This window comes from Sminthopsis crassicaudata, chromosome 2, assembly GCF_048593235.1.
Source record: "Sminthopsis crassicaudata isolate SCR6 chromosome 2, ASM4859323v1, whole genome shotgun sequence".
Taxonomy (NCBI): Eukaryota; Metazoa; Chordata; class Mammalia; order Dasyuromorphia; family Dasyuridae; genus Sminthopsis; species Sminthopsis crassicaudata.
Window position 1 is genome coordinate 25640819 of NC_133618.1, and position 19114 is coordinate 25659932.

General features: G+C 54.8%; 1 protein-coding gene across 1 annotated transcript; it reads right to left on the minus strand.

Moving 5' to 3' along the window:
- Positions 1 to 913: 913 nt before the first annotated feature.
- CDC25B (cell division cycle 25B) lies at positions 914 to 15667 on the minus strand. The gene is made up of 16 exons (XM_074285497.1): positions 15308 to 15667; positions 13329 to 13441; positions 12366 to 12417; positions 9932 to 9970; positions 9635 to 9671; positions 8974 to 9096; positions 8765 to 8884; positions 8325 to 8468; positions 7450 to 7527; positions 6558 to 6740; positions 5899 to 5994; positions 4405 to 4467; positions 4216 to 4314; positions 3911 to 4041; positions 2933 to 3044; positions 914 to 2720 (listed from the first exon to the last, which is right to left on the minus strand). Exons 1-16 carry the CDS (start codon positions 15520 to 15522, stop codon positions 2580 to 2582), a joined length of 1746 nt encoding a protein of 581 aa, XP_074141598.1. The 5' UTR covers positions 15523 to 15667; the 3' UTR covers positions 914 to 2579.
- Positions 15668 to 19114: the final 3447 nt, after the last annotated feature.

Sequence of the window (19114 nt, forward strand, 5' to 3'; positions counted from 1 at the left end):
AAAGACTGGGATGCTGCAGGATCTAGAGCCGCATGTGTCAGTCACTAAGTGCCTACAATCATTATGTTGTGTTGTGTGTAACATTGTACTAAGGGAAATAGAAAGGAAGGTAAGGGAGCATGATGGAGACCGGAGGAGTTCAGCCGGCTGGGAAATGCCCCCTCTTCCTACAGAAACTGCATTTCTAGGAGAATGAACCTGTTTATGGGGCTGGAAATTATATCTCAAACAAAATAGCCAAGTGCGTTGCAAACCTTAAATGTCACTAATATTAAGGCAGCTCCTTAATGTCTGCTTAATAAAGACCTTTGCCAAGAGCTCATTTTTTCTATTGGCCAGACTTGATGGGAAGCACGTCAGTAGGGGCTGGTAGAGGAGCAAACTTAGAATTGACTCCAGAAGCAGAGAGGTGACCTCCTGGGTCTCGATGTGTGTGCAAATGCAAACCCACGCGAGGTGCGCGTGCTCTTCCGAGACAAGGTTTTCACTCTATTCACACCTGTCACATTTAACAAGAAACGTCTAAAGTCGTAAAATCGGGAAAGTCTAAGCCAAGTGAGCCAAAGAAAAGGCCTGGGCTGGAACGGGAGGAGACTCGGAGGACATTTAGTTCACTCACAGAAGTCTCACTACCCGATGCATGGGGGACAAGCTCCCCAACGACACAAATGCCATCTATGGATCATGGAACCTAGTGGTACTTTCCACATCCCACCTCCGGACACCGTACAGCAGGACGCACTCTCCTCCCCAAGGCCGTTTCTTCAAGACCAGATCTTGCATTTCCTCGTTCTCCTTCCACAAACGTGGATTCCCGGCTGTTCTCCCCACTTGGACGCGAGGAACGGCCTCCCTGGGCCTTGTTCGCAGCTGCCCGCCCCCCGCACAGGTGAGCACACAGGACACCAGTGACTGACTTCCAGGCTTTATTGAACAAAAGGAGGTTCACAAGGGGAAGGTGGAAGGCCGTCCAGGTGAGCCCTTCCCCATCCCTGACACTGGGCGGGAGACTTCTTCAGACACGGTAGGAAGTGGCTCTCCAGCCCCGCTCTTGGGTGGGACCACAAGAACATCCAGGTACACACACACTCGCACTGACAGGACCCAGACAGGTGCAGATTAAGTGCTTTTCAGGATGGGGGTGGATACAGACACCGGCAGAGGGATGGCTCCATCCCAGGAAGGCATCTGCTCCCACTACAAGCGGCTCAGCTCCCAGCTCAGGACTCGGGAGAGGGTCACACAAAGTCCAGGGGGAGTTCACAGTAGCACCGGACATCATTCTAACCCAAGTCCCTCCCAGGGCACGATCCCCTTTCCCATAGGGCCTAGCTCTCTATCTCCTCCCAGTTGTCCTGGGAGTCTGTTTAAGGGGGAACCCCCCAGATCCCCTGAGGTAGAGGGCAGACTTCACCTCCACCTCGCCCACAACAGCAGCCCAGGGGGCGAAGGCCCTGCCCCCAATCCCTCCCCTGCGGCAGGTCCTGCAGACTACCACCAAATGGTCGGCAAAAGAAAAAAACTTGATACTGTGCAAGTTTATGAAGTGCTTTTTAAACAAACAAAAAAAGACATTTCCCACCCCTTTTATACCTTTAAAAAATTTTTTTTAAAGACAGGAGTGTACAGGGTGCCCCTTCTGGGCACAGTGGGGGAAAGCACCCCTGGAGCCGTATCCATTTGGCCCTCCTCCTGGGATGGAAAATTTCAGTCAAACAGCAGCAATGGCTCACAGGTGGCTGGGGCGAGAAGCGGGGGTCCAGGGTCTCCCCTCAGAGAATGCTTTCAGAAAATAAATGAAATATCCGCGAAGGCAGTGGGGGGAGAACTCTTCACATGGAGGCCTTCCTCCTGGGCCAGGAGGCTGGGGTTCCCGCTTCCCAGGCCTGGGGGGTCCCCACCCACCAAACGTGCAGAACCAACATGTTTTTTGGATTCAGGACAGCACAAACTCCAAATCCAGGAAAATAAACTTACTGGGGGCGGGAGAGGGAGATCCTAAATGTTCCTTGGAGCTGGATCCCTTTTTCTCTCTCCCCGCCCCCCATCCTGGGCCCACGCTGATTAAAAACCAGCTTCCTCTGGCCTTCCAACCCCAAATAACAAAAACCAGGCCGAGGCCGGAAAGGAGAACACAAAAACCATACAACACATAAAGCCCCAGGAGGGGCGGGGGGCTGGCCACATGGGAGGGAGCCAGCTGAGCACCTTGTAAGATCTAGGATGGCCCCGGCGTCCACGGTCCAGACGCAGAGCAGTGCGGCGGGCACCGGAAGCCCCTGGGACTGGCACGGTGGGCAGCTGCCACCCGCCACCGAGGGGACGCAGCCTTGGTTGGATCCCTCGGTTCAAGTCCAGCAAATAATTAAATAAATGGGTGAGAAGGGAGAGACGGGGCTTTTCTCCAGGAAATGCTGGAACTGGTTAAGAGGGAAAGGCCACATCCAGGAACTAGGCCCCCCACATGGAGAGCGGGGGGACAGTCGAGTGTGGCTGGTCTTCCAGCATGGGAGGAGGAAGGGGCAAGGAGGCACGAGGGAAACGGGTGGGGGAAGTGGTCAAGTCTGCTCCCGGGCCCCTCAGAAGTCCTTCAGGCGGCTGTACATCTCCCGCTTGCTCCGCTCTCCCGACCAGGTCCGGCTCTTCAGGCGAAACCTCTTAAAGTCCTCCTTGAAGTCCTCGTGGTTCATGGGCCGGTAATCCTGGGGCTCGCAGAACGTCTGCAAGGCGGGAGAAGGGGCGGTCAGCCTTCCGTCTGTGTTTGCGGGGTCTCCCCTCCCTCCCACCCTCGGGGAAGGGACGGTCTCCATGGCAACCTCCTCAGAGTGAGAGCAGAACCCCCCGAGAGCTGAATAATTATATCCTGGCTGGGGGTTCGAGGGTCCTCCTTCCCTCCGGCCCGTGTCAGAGCACGCTCCCCCGCAGCCCTTACCGTGAACTGGGGGAAGAAATCCTTGTAGCCCCCTTTGAGGATGTACATCTCGGGGTAGTACAGGTTGGGGTAGTCGTTGCAGGCTCTGTCTCGCTCTCTGATAAAGCGGCACCTGGGAAGGCAAAGGGAGCAGAAGAAGCAGCTTCAGGCGCCAGAGTCAAAAGCGGAGCCGGGTCACCCTGGCAGCCCCCCGTGGTCTCGCTCGGCCTGAATCCGGCCTGTGCCACCATGGAAAGCACCGTACGGCCTGTGGGGGCCTTGGGGGGCGGCAGGGCAGCCAGGAAGAAATCCCGACCGGCTGCGAGACACTGGCCAGAGAAACGGAGGGGCCCGGGGCCTCGTCTATGACCGAGTGCCTGCCACATAGTGGGCGCTTTTTAAATTGCTTATTGACTAATCTGTTTCCCAAATGCCCAAAAAGCAGAGTCCAATATCGCGTAAGTTGGACGGCAGTAACAATCACTGACAACCACCTAAGTGCTTTAGAGTGAACTTGAGTGATGACTCAATCATCTCAACCGGGTCTCTGCTGGAGGGTGTCATTATTGCTCCCCAATGTACAGAGGGAGAAATGAGACTGCAAAGATCCCTCGTCAGCACATAGCACAGCGCCCGGAACACGGTGGGTGCTTATTTATTTTTATATTAAATTTTTTAAATTTTAATTTTATAAAGGTATACAATTATATACATCATATATAAATAAATTCAAAATATAAATTATATGCTTATATAAATTGTAATAATTTTGATTTGTTGTAATTTTTAATTTAGAAACATTTTGTATACTATATGTAATGAGAACATTAATATAAAAATTTACAAGTCTCTTGATTGACTAGAATCGTAGTGGGAATCCCTTTGGCGTATGGGTTGGACCCCCCAAACTGAGGAGATGTCCCCGTGGACAGACCACAGCTGCCCTCCCTTCTCTAAGCTCCCGCTCACAGTGAGGGATGTAAGTGTAACAACACTTACATCCGAGGTCCTCGCTCAGAGGAGAATTCACAGTGGAAAATGAGAATAATTCTCTTGTCTTCGCTGGGGAGGATGGGGTTCACCAGCAGAAAATTCTCGGCATCTTGTTCCAAGGGAAGGTTCACCGCACCCTGAGGAAAGGCCCATTGGGTCAGGGGGCATCCGCGAGTCTTGCCTCCCCCCGGACTGGCCACCTTTTCCCCCGGCTCACAGCCACCTTCCCCCGCAGCAGGGAAGGCCCCATCTCAGGTTCGCCCCGTCTCCCAAGCCCTCTCCCCGGGAACGGCCACGGCCGGCCCGCTTACCTTGATGTGACCCCCCTCAAACTCATAGGGATATCTGCAATCCAGGATGACGCACTTCTCGATAATATTGCTAAACTTCCCCGTTAGGACGGCCACCATCTGCGGAGGGAGCGGAGGCCGGACAGGATGGTCAGGGAGGCCCGAGGCCGTCAGGGGCTCCTCCTCCCCGCCCCGGCCGTCCCCACTCACCGTCTCTGGGGAGATGTACTTAAGGTCCTGGTGGCGTCCGTCGATGGTCTGCAGGAGGAAGGCCTGAGGACAGAAGAAAGCCGGACGGCGTCAGGCCAGGTCAGCACCGGCTCCGTCCAGGCGAGCTCAGCAGGGTCAGCTCCTTCCCAGAGGAGCGGCTCAGCCCGCTCAGAGCCAGCCCTGCTGTTACAGTGGGAAGGGAAGGGGGACAGCCGGGCTCCTGAGCAAAGATTATTTCTAGAAAGCTCAAGGGGAGAAAAGACAATCCGTGCTCCCCAGAGCCACGGTGAGAAGGCAGGAGTTGAGTGGATGAGGAAGGGGAAAGTGGACAAGGGGAGACTCCAAATAACTGCGGGACGGTGGACAGATACAGCGCCGGGCGGAGTCAGAGAGACTCGTCTTCCCGAGTTCAAATCCGGCCTCAGACACCGAGCAGCTGCGTGGCTCTTCACCCCGCTTGCCTCAGTTTCCTCAACTGTAAAATGAGCCGATGGCCGACCGCTCCAGCATCTTTGCCAAGAAAACCCCCAATGGGATCACGAAAGATGGACAGAACATCTTTCCGGGTCTCAGTCCGAGATCCCGTCCCTTCTAAATCTGAGGCTCTTGTAAGAGGCCGTCACTTTGTAGCTGTATCCCCCACACAGCCAGCTCCACAGAAGGGTCCGCCCTAAAGGCTTGCTGACAACCAGGCTTGGAGAGCTCCGTCCCAGCTCAGTTTCCTGAGGAGTCTCAGCTACTAGAGGGGCCCAGTCTACACCCTTCTATTAGTGGGGACCCAGCGAGAAGGGAGCCCCCCAATCTAGGCCTTTCTATTAGCGGAGACCCAACGAGAAGGGAGCCCCCCAATCTAGGCCTTTCTATTAGTGGAGACTCAGTGAGAAGGGAGCCCCCCAATCTAGGCCTTTCTATTAGTGGAGACCCAGCAAGAAGGGAGCCCCCCAATCTAGGCCTTTCTATTAGCGGAGACCCAGCGAGAAGGGAGCCCCCCAATCTAGGCCTTTCTATTAGTGGAGACTCAGTGAGAAGGGAGCCCCCCAATCTAGGCCTTTCTATTAGTGGAGACTCAGTGAGAAGGGAGCCCCCCAATCTAGGCCTTTCTATTAGTGGAGACTCAGTGAGAAGGGAGCCCCCCAATCTAGGCCTTTCTATTAGCGGAGACCCAGCAAGAAGGGAGCCCCCCAATCTAGGCCTTTCTATTAGCGGAGACCCAGCAAGAAGGGAGCCCCCCAATCTAGGCCTTTCTATTAGCGGAGACCCAGCGAGAAGGGAGCCCCCCAATCTAGGCCTTTCTATTAGCGGAGACCCAGCAAGAAGGGAGCCCCCCAATCTAGGCCTTTCTATTAGCGGAGACCCAGCAAGAAGGGAGCCCCCCAATCTAGGCCTTTCTATTAGCGGAGACCCAGCGAGAAGGGACCCCCCCAATCTAGGCCTTCCTATTAGCGGTGATGCGACAAAAGGGAGCCCCCCAAAAGGCCCCTCCTCCAGTGGTACCTTAGAGTAATCCCCGATCAGCTCTCTGGGATCGTTGTCCAAGATGGTCTCAATTTCGTCATGACACAACGACCTGGAACGGAGCAGTCGCGGTTTCTGAGAAGGAAAGGGAAGATGGTGGTTGAGACCAAGGGCATGCGTGGGGGAGGGACGAGGGCCAGGTTCTGTCTGGCACAAACATCTGCGTCCTTCCCGTGGGGCGCCCCGGATGCTTGGGGCCTGGCTGAGGCCGGCAGACCCCCCTCTCAGCTGCAAAGAGATCTCCTGGAAGGGGGGTGGGGTGGGGAAACTCAAATCCTAGAGCAGAGGGATCGGCTGCTTAAAAACAAAACAAAAAAATCTTGTAAAAAACAGATCCGCAAAACCAGCGACTCCTCTCCTCCTGAGGTCCTAAATTCCAGTAAAACGCTGATCAAGCCTGCCTCAGTTCCATGAGCTGTAAAATGGGAACACTCCAGGAACCCAGAAAAACGGGAGCCGGTTCCCCATTACTACCCTCCAGGGCCAGCAGGGAGTGACTGACCGGCACCACACCCGCTTAGACTGGAAGCTCCTCGAGGACAAGGGCCACCTTCTGCCTTTCTTTGCCTGGTATACAGCAGGTGCTTACTAGATGCCGACAGGTTGACCAACCCCCTCCCGGCCTGGCAGCCACTCACCGGCTCCTCTTCCTTCTCCTCCAGGGCAGCGGTGGGGATCGTCACACTCTTCCTGCGCTTGTTCTTGACTGGCGTGTCCTTGTCCCGGGGACGCTCCAGCCGCTTGAGGACGGGCCGGATGGAGGTGTTGGGCATGGAGGGGGAGCGGAACAGCCTCCGGCACTTGCTGTGCATGACTAAGGACTTGGGGGGGACGGGGAGGAGACAGGAGACAAGGCAATGAGGTCCGACAGGGAGCACAGCGTGCAAAACCCACAAATCCTCACCAAAACCCGCCGGAGGGACAGCTGTCCTCCCGACCCTGTCCCCATTTCACAGAGTGGGAAACTGAGGCAGAGAGACAGCAAGTCATCTACTAAGAGCTAAAAATAGTGGCTAGCATCTGGAGAGCCCTTTACACATTTGTCTACCTCAGCAACCCTGAGAAAGAGGTGCCGTCCGATCACCCCCATTTCCCAGAGTGGGAGATGCCAAAGGTGGATAAAAGGGGCCATGGACTAACCCCTTTCTCTCACCCTCAACCTGAGGGGCAAATATAGCTAATGTAGCAGGCGGGATTTGCAGTCAGGAAGCCCAAGTTCGAATTCTGCTTCTGCTGCTGGGTGACTCCAAAGTCACTTATTTTCTTTATTTATAAAATCAGATTGGGACTCGTGGCCTATGACTCGAAGGCTGGTTCCGAGCTATGATCCGTCCCTCCTCCTGCAGCCCAGGCTATGACCTGTCCCTCCTCCTGCAGCCCAGGATATGACCTGTCCCTCTTCCTGCAGCCCAGGCTATGACCTGTCCCTCCTCCTGCAGCCCAAGCTATGACCCGTCCCTCCTCCTGCAGCCCAGGCTATGATCCGTCCCTCTTCCTGCAGCCCAGGCTCCAGGCCCGTCCTTCCCATACCTGTTCACTTTCCTCCTCCTTCCTGACCAAGGGCGCGCTGATGAGGCTTTCCATGCCTGGGGGGACTTCTTCCTCACTCTGCAAGAGATTGAAAAATAAAACAGGTTTTTTAGGTCAAAGACAGAATAAAGCATGGATTTGTATCCTGAAACTTTGCTAAAGTTGTGAATGGTTTCTAGTAGTTTTTAGTTGATTCTCTAGGGTTTTCTAAGTATATCACATCATCTGCAAAGAGTGATCATTTGGTTTCCTCCTTACGCTAATTCCTTTAACCTCTTTTTCTTCTCTTATTGCCAAAGCTAACATTTCTAATATAATACTGAATCGTATTATGAGTGGGACAACCTTGTTTCACCCAGATCTTATGGGAATGGTAGAACAGAATGAAACAAGGAGGGGAAAAAACCATAATTATCAGCCAATGACCCCAGGACTAAGTGCTCCCACCTAGACTTTCAACTTTTGACTTTAAAATCTTGCACGCAGAACGTTCAGTGGAATGTAAAGCACCGAGTGCAGCCAGGAAATGGTTGGTTTGATGGGGGAGGGGCTTCCTGGACCTGAACCCCCTCTCCAAGAAGGCCTGGTGTGTTTCTGGGGAGCACGATGGGGAGAACCAGATCACTGGGACAGCACCAAAATCGAGTCCATGGAGTTCTGCCTTTTCCATCACTTATCTTGACTCAGTTTCCCCAAAGTGAACTATTCCCTATATTAACTTTTTCCAGACTTAATGGAAATAGAGTTTTTCCTTGATGAGGATTTTACCTCCTGTCTCAGATTCTTCTCCGGGCATTGACACAAGCTCAATCTCCTTTCCCCGGCTCCGAGCTCGCCTCCCCCTGCAGGGTCCTTGACCCTGTAGGGCCTTTTACCTTCAGGTCATCTTCCAGGATGTCCATAAACCCGTCATCTCCATCCTCACTGGCGTCATCTCCACTGGCAGAGCTCTGGTTCATGGAAAAGCGACGTAAGGGCAAGGGACCCAAGTTCTCTTCTCTCTCTCCCGGAGAGAAACACTGGACAGATGTGAAGAAAGGTCAGTGATGATCCACAGGACTGGGCAAGCCCTTCCCACCTCCGTGCTGAGTCTCAATCCTAGCCCCCCCACTGGAATATCTACACCCAAGGACTGCACGTGGATTATTTGTCACCTGGAGAGGGGAAGAAGGAGGTGAGAAAAAACTTGGAACCCAAGGGTGAAGGATGAAAACTCTCTCTGCATTGGTTTTGAAAATAAAAGCTATAAAATTGTATCAAGAGGAAAAAGAGTATCTACATTTGTGTGGGAGGGACCCCCAAACCTCTTATATACCATCAGATCAGGGGCCGAGTTCGGCCTCTGGGCAAAAGCCTCCCTCCGGCTGGCCCACTCGGCAGCGGCGGACCGGCTGGGTCCCGCTGGTCGCGAGGGCATCTTGAAGACGAACGCTTCCTGCAGAAGAAGTGGGACCGCGTCAAACCTCCACGGGACGGAACCACGCCGCGATCCCCCCGACCGGACTACGCCGGGCCCCAGCTTACATTCTCCTTGTCTTCCCCGCTACCCTTGTCCAGCTGCGCGTCCCCCTTGCCCTTTCGGGGCCCGTCCAGGGCTCTGGAGTTGGTGATATTCCTCAGGGCAGGGCTGGATCCCAGGAGTTTCAACTGACAGTGGAGGAAGAAGTGGGAGGGAGGGTTAGGGTCCATTCTTAACCCACTTTCTCAAGATTCTGAAACCCAAGTCCCATCCATGCTCAGGATAATGGCTTATGAGGGACCCCTGGGATTTGAGGGGTCCTGTGCCTTAGAAGGGACCCCCAGGCCTTAGGAAAGAGCCCCAGGATTTGAAGGGTCCTATACCTTATGAGGGACCACCAGCATTGTGCCTTAGGATTCAAGGGGTCCTATACTTTAGGAAGGCCCTCCAAGGTTTGAGGGCTGCTATGCCTTAAGAGGGATCCCCGGGCCTGCCCGAGTTCACCCAGCCCTGCTGGCTCACGCATTTGGCTCATGCACATGGTCACTCCCCTTGGTTAGCAAGCCAGGGTGTGGAGCCTCCGGGAGGTCAGGCCTCTGGCCCTTCCACCACGGAAGCCGCCTGACCCCTCCAAGAAAAGCATTGCCCAGGGCTGGGGTGAAACCCTCAGGCTTCCCGCCCCTCACCCCAGGAGGCCCAGACAAGCCTGCAAAAGGGGAGACTTACAGGCAAGGACTGGAAGCGTCTGATGGGGAGTCTCTCTCTGGGGGAGAAAGGGATGGAGAAAGAGGTGAGCAGAGATGGCTGAAACGGAACCCCAGAGCCCCCCCGACCCAATCTGCAGACAAGAGGCTCTTTCCAAGGCCAGAGCCGCTCTCGACTCTCCAGCAGGCCCCTAGCACTGGGAGCAGGGGGGCCCCTCCCGCTCAGGCTGGCGAGGAGACAGCTGGTCTTGGGGGTCCGACCGTGGGGCCCCGAGCAGCCGTCCCTGCGCCGACATCGGCCCTGGGACAGGACACTTACTCTCGAACTTGGCCGGCCTCCCGGATCGCCTCCTGAAACCTGCAAGAATCCAACAGGACTGCGTCATGAGGGAGGAAGGGAAAGCGGAGGATGCCCGGGGACGCCCTCGGATGGGCGGCAAGTGCAGACTCTCGCCCTCCGTCCCTGCCACTCTGTGGCTGAGGCGGCTCCCAGAGACCAGGGGCAATGTCGGGACCCCGGCGAGCTTCCTCGGCCGGGCGGGGTCAGCACCCACCTCCCCAGGCTCCCGTGGGAACCACGAGGCCTTCAGCAAACCCCTGAGAGAGCCTGGTCCAGTGCTGGCAAAAGAGTGGGGGAGGGGGGTGCCCACAGAGGGGCAGGGGGTCAGCTTGATGGTGTGGCCCCCCCCGGGGGACACGGACGGGAGCTGTGAGGTGTCAGGCTTCGTCCTGCCAGGAACACAACGGGCTGCCCCAGCGGGTAGAGAGCCCCCTTCACTTTGGGATAAAGATCCCACCGTGGCATGGGATGGAAAGCAGAGGGGGAGTCGAGCATGGGGTGTGGGACTCAGGCTGCAAGATCCCTTCATTGCTACGATCCTGCTTAGTGACCAGCTGATAGCAGAGACCTGAATTCAAATCCTGCCTTGGACACTAGCTTGTGACCTCTCTCAGACTCAGTTTCCTCATCTGTAAAATCACCAGTTGGAGCCAGGTGGCCCCATGGATAGAGAACAAGTCGGAGACCCAAGTTCAAATCCAGCCTCAGGCAAGCTGTGTGACCCTGACCAAGTCACTTCACCCTGTTGCCTCAGTTTCCTCATTTGTAAAATGGGCTGAAGGAAATGGCCAAGATAGCCCCAAGTGGGTCCCAGAGAGTGGGGCGTGACTGACAGTGAGTGAATAACCAATAGCGGGGCCTTCACTGTGAAGGTCAGATATGATGGGAGGCAGAGGGCACACCTGGCCAGCCCAGGGAGGTGGGGAGAAGCAGGGGGGAGGGGAAGGGGGCACTGCAGGAAATGTGCTGACAAAAGCCTTTCACAAAACTTACAAGGGCTGCGGGCGCCCGTTTGGGAGGGCCAGTGGCCATCTTGGCCCATTTCTGCTCTCCCCCCAACAAACCCCGGACAAGGACTGGGCCGGGCCGGGATAGAACGCGGGGCACGGCCGGGAAACAAAGGGGCCCAGAGAGCCTTAGCCAGCCCAGGGCGGACGGCCCAGTGGTCTGTGCTGGGGGCACTACTGCCCTGGGAGGGGAAGCAGCGAGGGCAATGAGAGAAGAAAAGAATGGCGATTATCAGAGAGAAAGGGAAGGAAAGGAAGGCCGGCCGGAGCCCTCTAAAGGTTGGCCCAGTGGAGGCAGGCAGGGAAGGGAGGCGGGCAGGCTGCGTCACCAGGGCGACAGACCGAGGCCCCAGCCTTCCACCTGTATGCAAATCGGGACAGCTGGGCCCCTGCTACGCAGGGCCATATGGGCCTCCCTGAAAAGGCATCTGGGGCCTGGCCGCTGAATGCCCCCTCCCGGAGGGGGCGGGGCGGCAAGTGTGCCCAGACAATGAGGGGGAGGGGCGGGCCCAGCCCCCCCAGGAACAAAAATGTCCTGGGCTCTGGGATGGCCCCCCCTCCCATGGAATCCCCTCCATCCCTTATTCCCGAGTCCCGCCCCTCGGCAGAGGCTGAAAAATTCTGACAGATGTGCCTTTGGAAGCTCCCGGGGGAAGGAGGCCCTGGGGGAGGACCACCAGCTCCGCGTGGCTGGGAGGGCCACCTGTCCCCGCTGGGCCATTGTGTCTGCCCCAGAGACCCTCACACACAGCCAGCCTGTCTGAGACAGAGCAACTGTCACGGCAGGTGCAGGGATGGGGGCGCCGGCCCGCGGGCTCTGAGGTTACCCAGGCTCCTCGGCTCCGGCCTTGGGCAGGGCCTACAGCTGTCACCGCCCATCTTTCTGCCCCCCAAAAGTCGTAGTTTTTAATAAAAGGGGGGGCCGGTGCTGTTCTCCCTTAGAAAGGTCTTTATTCACTCCCCCACCCATATAATCTCTTCATTCCCCTCCCCCAAGTTTCTGATAAACATGAGAACTTTTTTGGGGGGAGGAGAAGAGCAAACACTTCCTGTTGCCTGTAAAAAAGCCTCCCTCTTCTCCCCACCCTGTTTCCTGTTTTTAAATGAAATCTAAGGTCAGGCTGGGCACATTCCCCCCAAGGCTCTAACAGCGAGGGCATAGCCCACCGAAAACCCCATAGGGCCCAGGGTGTGGGGGAGGGCAGCCTCCCTCTATCTCCCTCCCAGGCCCACAGCTGAGACTGGCTTTCAGGATTCTGCTTCAAGTACTTAGCGGGCAGCTGGCCATCCCCTTCCCCCTCGCCTTCTCCAGGGGATGGACAGACAGACGCTCTTGTTTTGAGGGTCCCTCCCTTCCTCTTCACATGGCACCCCCAAACCCCAATGAGAAGAAACATTCTACTTACACATGGTCCATTGCCTGGGGGTCCATGGGGCTCGGGGAATCCATGGAGAGACCTGGGTTGGACAGAAAATGAAAGCTTAGCCCGGGGTCGCCTCCTCATTGTCCTGTGACCTCCTATTCTCTCCATTCTGGGCCTTGTCAGCCGGGGGAAAGGGGGAAATTCTTTAGTGAGGCAGCCCGGAGTCAGGGGAAGGGCTCTCAGCCACGCAATCATTAACAAGCCTGGGAGCCTCTCAGTCTCCTAATCTGTAAAATGGGAACACTGATACTCTGGAATCAAAGGGCTGTGGGAAGGAGGCCTCAACTGCTATAGTGAGGGTTTGTCCAAGAAATTTTATTTAATATTTGGTTTAAAGGGCTGGGGGTGGGCTGGGAATCTGCTCTGGAGACAGTCAAGCTACCAAAAAAAGAACTGAGCCATAAATAATAAGGGAACAGATAGAAGCTGCTCAGAGACACCAGTTTGGGGGAGAAAGGTGAAGGAAGGAGCAGGGCCTCTAACACCCAGAAGACAAGGTCAATGGCTTCCGCCCTGCTGCCCCTCACCTCGGGAAATTCAAACTGACTAGAGAGGACCACAGTGCTGGTCACGCTGGCCTTGTAGCCAAGACCCCCGTGAGTTCTACCTCATGGGGGTTTTCTAAGCCAGCTACACCCTCTCCTCTTGTAGGATTTCAGAGGCTCCTATGGAATTGGAAGCTTAGATTTCAGAGAATGGACTCCAGAGGCTCTGTCCAAGGTCACAGGACAGCAAGAGCTGGGATTAGAAATCAAGAGCTCAATCCGGCACTCTCCATCTACGGTAGCCCACAAGCCACCTCCCTGGGAATCTCCAGGCCCGTGACCCCCATCCCCCAACATAAATGAATGTTTCCTTCGTTCCAGGATCACTTGCATCTGAGAATTCCCATAATACCCCTCCCCCCCACAAATGTTTCCCTTCTTCCCTGGTCAGTACACTCACCTGCATCTGAGAATTCCGATGAATCCGAGTTCTCAGAAGACAAGGATTCCCGGGACAGTGAAACGATTCTGCTCCGGAAGACCAAGTCTGGCTTTTTTCTCTTGGGGGTCTCACTGTCAAATAAGAGGGAGTACGGTCAGAGGAGGAATCATCCCTGCCCTCGCCTCAGGAGCTGTTCCCTGGTCCTCCTCAGACCAAGGAAATCGCTTTGGATTCAAATCTTACTCCAAGCTTAAATGAGTCACCTCCCTCTCCTGGGATTTCAGCTTCTTCCAAAAAGTAAGGCTAGAACTGGGGGGCTCTCGGGCCTCTGGCGCCTGCGGAAGGCTGGGGGACCCTCCCTTGAATGATTTGGTAACGAATAAAAGAAAGCGCAGGTTCCAGCACCATGCTCCCACAGGGCTGAGCTTATTCTAAGGCTCCTCCTCTCACTGTTAAGACAATTCTAGGACTGGAGCCAGAGGAGCAGGAACCTTAAAGGGGCTTCTGGCAGAGCCAGGTCTGGAGCCCGGAGCTCTATTCCAGTATATAAAAAGATATAAAATAAATAACTAAAAAATAATAAAATAAAATAAATAAATAAATGAAAAGATAAAATTCCAATAAAAATCACCATGGGGAAGGAGGCCCTTCAGTGGCAGTGGAGGATTGGGACTAGAGGCCCTCCTAAAGTGCCTCCAACAGTGACCCTCAGTGGGTTAAAAATAAATTTAACCAAATAAACCCAACAAAAATAAATGTGCTCAAATAGAACATAATGAAGCAGTCAACAAGCACTCATCCATTCATGCAAAGCACTGTGCTCATTCTCTCAGGGGACTCAGAATGTCAACAGTGAAGCCCCAAACCCTCTCCCGTCTCTCCCAGGGACCCCAGACCACCTTCCATCCAGGAGTGGGAAGGGGGGATGTGGAGCCTGGGGGGGGGCCTACCTCCTGCAGACTACTGTGGGGGTTAGATGCTTAAACCCAAAGATCTGAAGGGGGCAGCTCCAGCCTCCCAGTCAGGCTACTCCTGGCTCTAATCAAGCCCCCCCAAATTAACTCAGTTTTTCATGGGCCTGACCCCCCAAAGCCCCGCCGACCCCTTCCTCCAGGAGCTTCTATTTTAGAAAACTGAGACTTCTACGTCTCTACAGAGAGAAGTCCGGTGTCCCGCACACTCCTGCTTGCCAGGGTCCCCATCCTGCCGCGGGGAAATCAGTTCTAGCCTTTAAGAACTTGCTCACAGTAGTCTTTTTAACTGACTGGATGGTCTCGGGAGCTTTCAGATTTGAGGACCGGAGGGAGTGTAGCTAGTTAAAGGGAGCCTCCAGTCTCAAGTTCGCGTGCTCCCTGCGGTGACCCGGGCTTCTCAGCTGTGACAGGAGGGGGCCCTTCCAGCCCTACCTCAAACCCGCCACGGCAGCTGGGTTCCCCAGCCCTCTTCCGAGCCCCCACCCGGGGGTCCCGGCCAAAATGGCTGCGGCCCGGTGGGCTCGCAGCTGAGGCTCAGAGCTCCGGATTAGGGCGGCCCGGCCCGGGCTCAGGAGGGTAATTGCCGGTGCCCTCGGGAAGGCGCTTCCATCTGGGGCCGGGAGGGGCAGGGGGCAGCCCGGCCCGCAGACGCGAGGTCCGGATGGAGACTCGTTGGCCCAACCTCGTGCCTTAATTTACAAGGGAGGGAAAAGGAGGCTCCGGAAGTCTAGCCCCAACCCGCGGGAAGGGCCGAAGTCCCGGACGGGCAGATCGTGGGCTTCTCCCCCTCCGGACGCTCTCCTTTTCTGCCTTCCCTAAAACAGCGGCCGGGGAGCCAAGATCCCCCGGGAGCGACCGGAGCCGGCAGCGCTACCGTCCGGAGAGATGCCCCTCCTAACCCTCCAGGTCCCCCCGAGGGGGCTCACAGGGCCCTGCCCCACGGCAGCCTCGCTCTCCGAGCGCGGGCAAGGGGCCCTGGACCCCCCTCCCCCCGCGCCCCCCCAGAACGCCGCCGGTCCCTACCTCCCCAGGCCGGCGAGGTCGCTCATGGTCCGCGCGAGGGTGGTGACGGGGGAGGAGGCGGCCACGGGGTCCGGGGAGCAGAAGAGCCCGCGGGCCGTGGGCTGCAGCAGCCCGGCGCAGAGCCGGCTCGGCCGCGGGGCCCCGAGCCGCTCCCGGCGCCCGGGGCTGCGCTCCGCCTCGGAGGGGGCGTCCCAGGGGCCCGGCTGCCGCTCCATCACCGGGCGCGGGGGACGCAGGAGGAGGAAAGTGGAAAGCGACGGGCCGGGCAGGCGCGCGAGACGGATCCAGATGCTCCAGAGGTGGGAACGCGGCCCAGGCGCCTCCCCCGCGCGCAGCGGAGCCGGAACGGCGAGTGCGCAACGCGGGACAATGAGGCGGCCGGCCCGCGGGAGCAGGGGGGCTGGCGAGGCTGGATGCCCGAGCCCCGCAGGGCACACGGAGGCAGAGGGGCTGCAGGGAAGGGGCGGAGGGAGAGGAGAGGAAGAGGAGGAGGAGAGAGGGGAGAGGGAGGAGGAGAGAAAGAAGGAAAGAGAGGAGGACAGGGAGGAGGAGGAGGAGGAGGAGGGGCGGAGGGGCAGAGGGGCAGAGGGAGCAGAAGACGTCAGGACGCCGGGCTCCCACAAGCCGCGCGGCGCTGTGCGGGCCCCCAGCCCGGCCTCCTACTATTTATATTCGAAAAATAACAGCGGCCCCGCTGCGGAGCGGCAACCAATGGGCGCCGGGGGCGGGGGCTGACCTTCCCGGGAAGGCGGGGAGGGGGCGGGAGGGCACCCGTAGTGGGAGGGCTGTCGCGGAGTGCCAACCCCGCCTGCCCATCCCGGGAGATGGGGGAGCGGCGCGGTCTCCCCCGTGGACGGGGGCCAGCCGGACGCCCCGCACCCTGAGGAGAAGGTGCGCTGGGAGCGGGGGGGAGTGGATGCTCGCCTCGCCACGTGTGCGGGTCCCTGCCCTCCCCCGGCCCCGCGTCCTGGGCACCCGGCGGGTCTCCACGTTGGCAAGCCGCGGCCGGCCCCTGCGGGGCGCCCACGGGAGGGCGGGAGGAGGCTGGTTTTTAAAAGCCCCCCCTTCCTCTTCCTCCTCCTCTTCCTCCTCCACTTTCTCAAAAGGGGAAAGGAGGTGGAGCCGCGAGCAGAGGCGCAGGAGAAGGGGCACCCGCGCGCGGAAGCTCGGGGTCCCGGCCGGCCTTCGCTTGCTACAGTGACATCACCCGTTCTAGAAGCCCCCCTCCCCCTGCCCGGGACTGGGGGGCGCACCCCAAAATGGAAGGCCGGAACGCCCCCTCTCTCTCCCCCCTCCCCCCTGCCAACGACTGCGGACTTAATTATACCGATAATATGAACACTAACATAGTTCTGCGCTCCAGTCCGAGCCGGACCCCAGCCGGTCACCGCTCTCCTTCACCTAGTTTTGTGAAAGAAAACACCCAAGCCCGTCAGGAACTCCGTCCCGTCCCAGAAGCGGCCGGGGCTGGGGCTGGAGAAAGAGGAGTGGGAATCTCTTCTGTTTGGATTTAAAATGATCCGGTCGGAATCGCCTTGGCTTAGGGCTAGACAGCAAATAAAGGGAGCTTTTCTAATGAGCGCTTCTGCACTCCTCTTAATTATTTCAAAGTGAGCTGGGTGGTTTTTTGAGTGGGGGAGGGGGGGTTGGTATGATTTTTGCATAAATTATTCAGTTAATAGGGCTCCCTAGGACGAGTGGATCATTCAGGGAAAGATAAATGACTACTTGGGAATCATGGGAACCGCAGATTTGGGATTTAAGGATCTTGCAATCTTTTACTGCCGGATAAACAAAGGTTCAGAGGGATTCTTCTTGTTAATAATAGTGATAAGCAGTTAAACAGTCTCATTTGATCCTCAAAACAACCCCGTAAAGGGGGGGATGTTCTTGTTTCTGCCATCATATAAAAGAGAAAACTTGTTCAAGGTTAATAAATAAAAAATAAATAAAGCTAATAAATATCAGAGGCAGGCAATAAACATTTATTAAGCGCTTACTGCATGCCAGGCACTGACATCTGAATCCAGCTTAGCTTCTCCAAGAGGGGAGCCGCCGTATTTTCCTCGAAAGAGGCACAGACGTGGCAGACCTGGATTTGCACTTGCCAGTCTTGTTCTTGAATTCCTTATTGTCTGATGGAGGGCACAGGAGGCCAGGCAGGAAGCCTGCCAGGTCCCCAGGGAGCAGGGCCTTTGCGCTTCCACGGCTGGCCAGGCCCAGAGGGTGATGAGCTCCTAGAATTTGGAGATTTACAGCTCAGGGAGAGGAAGGCATTGTTAATGTCACCAGACTGACGTTTCTGCTGCGCCCCACACCATTCCTCGCATCCCTACCAAGTGTTTCCACAATACAGCGTACCTGAATGCTCCGCCTTCCACCTCCTTCTCTTAGTGTTCTGGTCAAGCAGACCCCTGCCTGGAGTCAGCGCCCCGAGTTCAAATATGACTTCAGATACTTAGTAACTGTTTGGATTTGGGCAAGTCACCTGACTTCCCTTTTTGGCTTCAGTTTCCTTATCTGTAAAATGGGGTTAATAATAATAACAGTACCTACTTCCTATGGTAATTGTGAGGATCAAATGAGAACCTCTTGGCTTAAAGTAAGTACCATATCAATGTCAGCTATTGTTATTATTCTTATTCTTGTTACAAATTCCTTTGAAACTACTCAAAGTGTCTTTCCTGGTCTCCCCTACTTGTTATTGCCTGCTCTCCCTGTTGTCTCGTCCCAACCTACCAAAAAAATCATTTTTTTTTTTTGTTTATACTTATATGTACATGTTTCCTCCATAATAATGGAAGCTCCTTGAGCAACTAGGGGCTATAACTTGATAGTACCCTAGTCCTGGAGGGAGGAAGACCTCAGATCCAGACTCAGACACTTACTGGCTGTGTGAATCCAACCAAAATATTTAATATCCCTCTGCCTCACTTTCCACATCTGAAACATGGGTATTCTAATAGGACCTACCTCCTAGGACTATTGAGAGGAGATCGTATCAAATTAGATTTGGGAAGCACTTTCTAGCCATGGCAATGTGCACTGTTATTATTCATTGACTTTTTCTCTTTGTACCCCTATCATCTGGAATAGATGTTTATGTTTATCGATTGAATATACTACTCGATCATACTGGGGGCTGTTCCCAGAGCTAGAAAGGGACTGGCTGTATTTTGCTATCTCTGATTCTATTTCTTTGCCAAGAAAATTCCAAATGGTGTCATAAAGTCAGAAATGATCAAAAAATAATTTTATATATATATATATATATATATATATATATATATATATATATATATATATATATATATATAAAATATCCACATAATTATTTAAATATATATACAATAATTAAATATTATGTATATGTATACATAATATTTAATTATTGTATATATATTTAAATCATTAAATCATATCATATATATGCACACTATATATTATGGTATATATACTATATGTAGCATGATATATACATGCTATGAATGTTTATGTGTATATAGACACATACACATATAGTGTATATATACTATATACACCATATGTATATGTGTATAAACACTATATCTGTATCTATATCTATAGCTATGCATATATATATATTTAAGTCATTATGTAGATATATAATTTTGTTATCTTTTAGTCATTTCTGACTCTTTGGGACAACATTTGGAGTTTTCTTGGCAAAGAAATTGAAGTAATTTATCATTTCCTTCTTCAGCTCATTTTTCAGATGAGAAAACTGAGGCAAATAGGATAATGTGATTTGCCTAGGGGTCACACAACTGGTCTGAAGCCAAATTT

Excerpts from the sequence above, each read along its gene's own strand:
- CDC25B (XM_074285497.1), bottom strand. The coding sequence starts at position 15,522 with ATGGAGCGGCAGCCGGGCCCCTGGGACGCCCCCTCCGAGGCGGAGCGC. Across the intron at positions 8,469-8,764 it reads ACTCGGCCCCTGATCTGATG|TGTTTCTCTCCGGGAGAGAG; the intron begins GTATATAAGAGG and ends ACATCTGTCCAG. Across the intron at positions 3,045-3,910 it reads TCTGAGCGAGGACCTCGGAT|GTGCCGCTTTATCAGAGAGC; the intron begins GTAAGTGTTGTT and ends TTGCCTTCCCAG.